Source organism: Octopus bimaculoides, chromosome 21, assembly GCF_001194135.2.
Source record: "Octopus bimaculoides isolate UCB-OBI-ISO-001 chromosome 21, ASM119413v2, whole genome shotgun sequence".
NCBI classification, from domain to species: domain Eukaryota; kingdom Metazoa; phylum Mollusca; class Cephalopoda; order Octopoda; family Octopodidae; genus Octopus; species Octopus bimaculoides.
In genome coordinates this window covers 11,569,450-11,569,879 of record NC_069001.1, presented here as the reverse complement: position 1 = coordinate 11,569,879, position 430 = coordinate 11,569,450, and the positions used below count along the sequence as shown (strand labels likewise).

The 430-nt window shown below is 36.5% G+C and overlaps 1 protein-coding gene across 1 annotated transcript in view; it reads right to left on the bottom strand.

Moving 5' to 3' along the window:
• Positions 1–297: 297 nt before the first annotated feature.
• The window catches only part of LOC106869915 (uncharacterized), a 13,090-nt gene continuing 12,957 nt past the window's right edge, over positions 298–430 (bottom strand). Inside the window, exon 5 of the mRNA XM_014915850.2 lies at positions 298–410. Within this exon, the coding sequence (XP_014771336.1) occupies positions 347–410 (64 nt within the window). The 3' untranslated portion in view covers positions 298–346. The remainder of the gene's footprint in view (positions 411–430) is intronic.

Here is a 430-nt window from a genome sequence, read left to right as displayed (position 1 = left end):
TATGGCCAACTGTAAAATCCCATTACGATAATCTGGTAGATAATGTGCTGTATGTTTGTGTGTGTATGTGTGTGTATGTGTGTGTGCGTGTGTTTGTGCATGTGTGTCCATGTGCGTGCGTACGGACTGTATAGTGTGTATGTGTGTGTGTGCATCAATGATTGCTTTATTAACATCGTGATTCCTCCAAAAAACGTCCGCTTAATTGTTTTCTGCCTAATTTTCCATTCTGACACGGGTTACACAGATAAATAATGCGCATTATGAATGCAAACAAATAAATCAACAAGTCATTAATGAACTTTTTAGCTACTTTTATTTGTCTTGTTTGTTCATAGAAGTAGCATCAGCAATTTACTTTCACGTCAGCCACGAAGAAGTCGAAATTACATCCATTACAATAATTGGACCTGAAATGAAAGATAAGAAA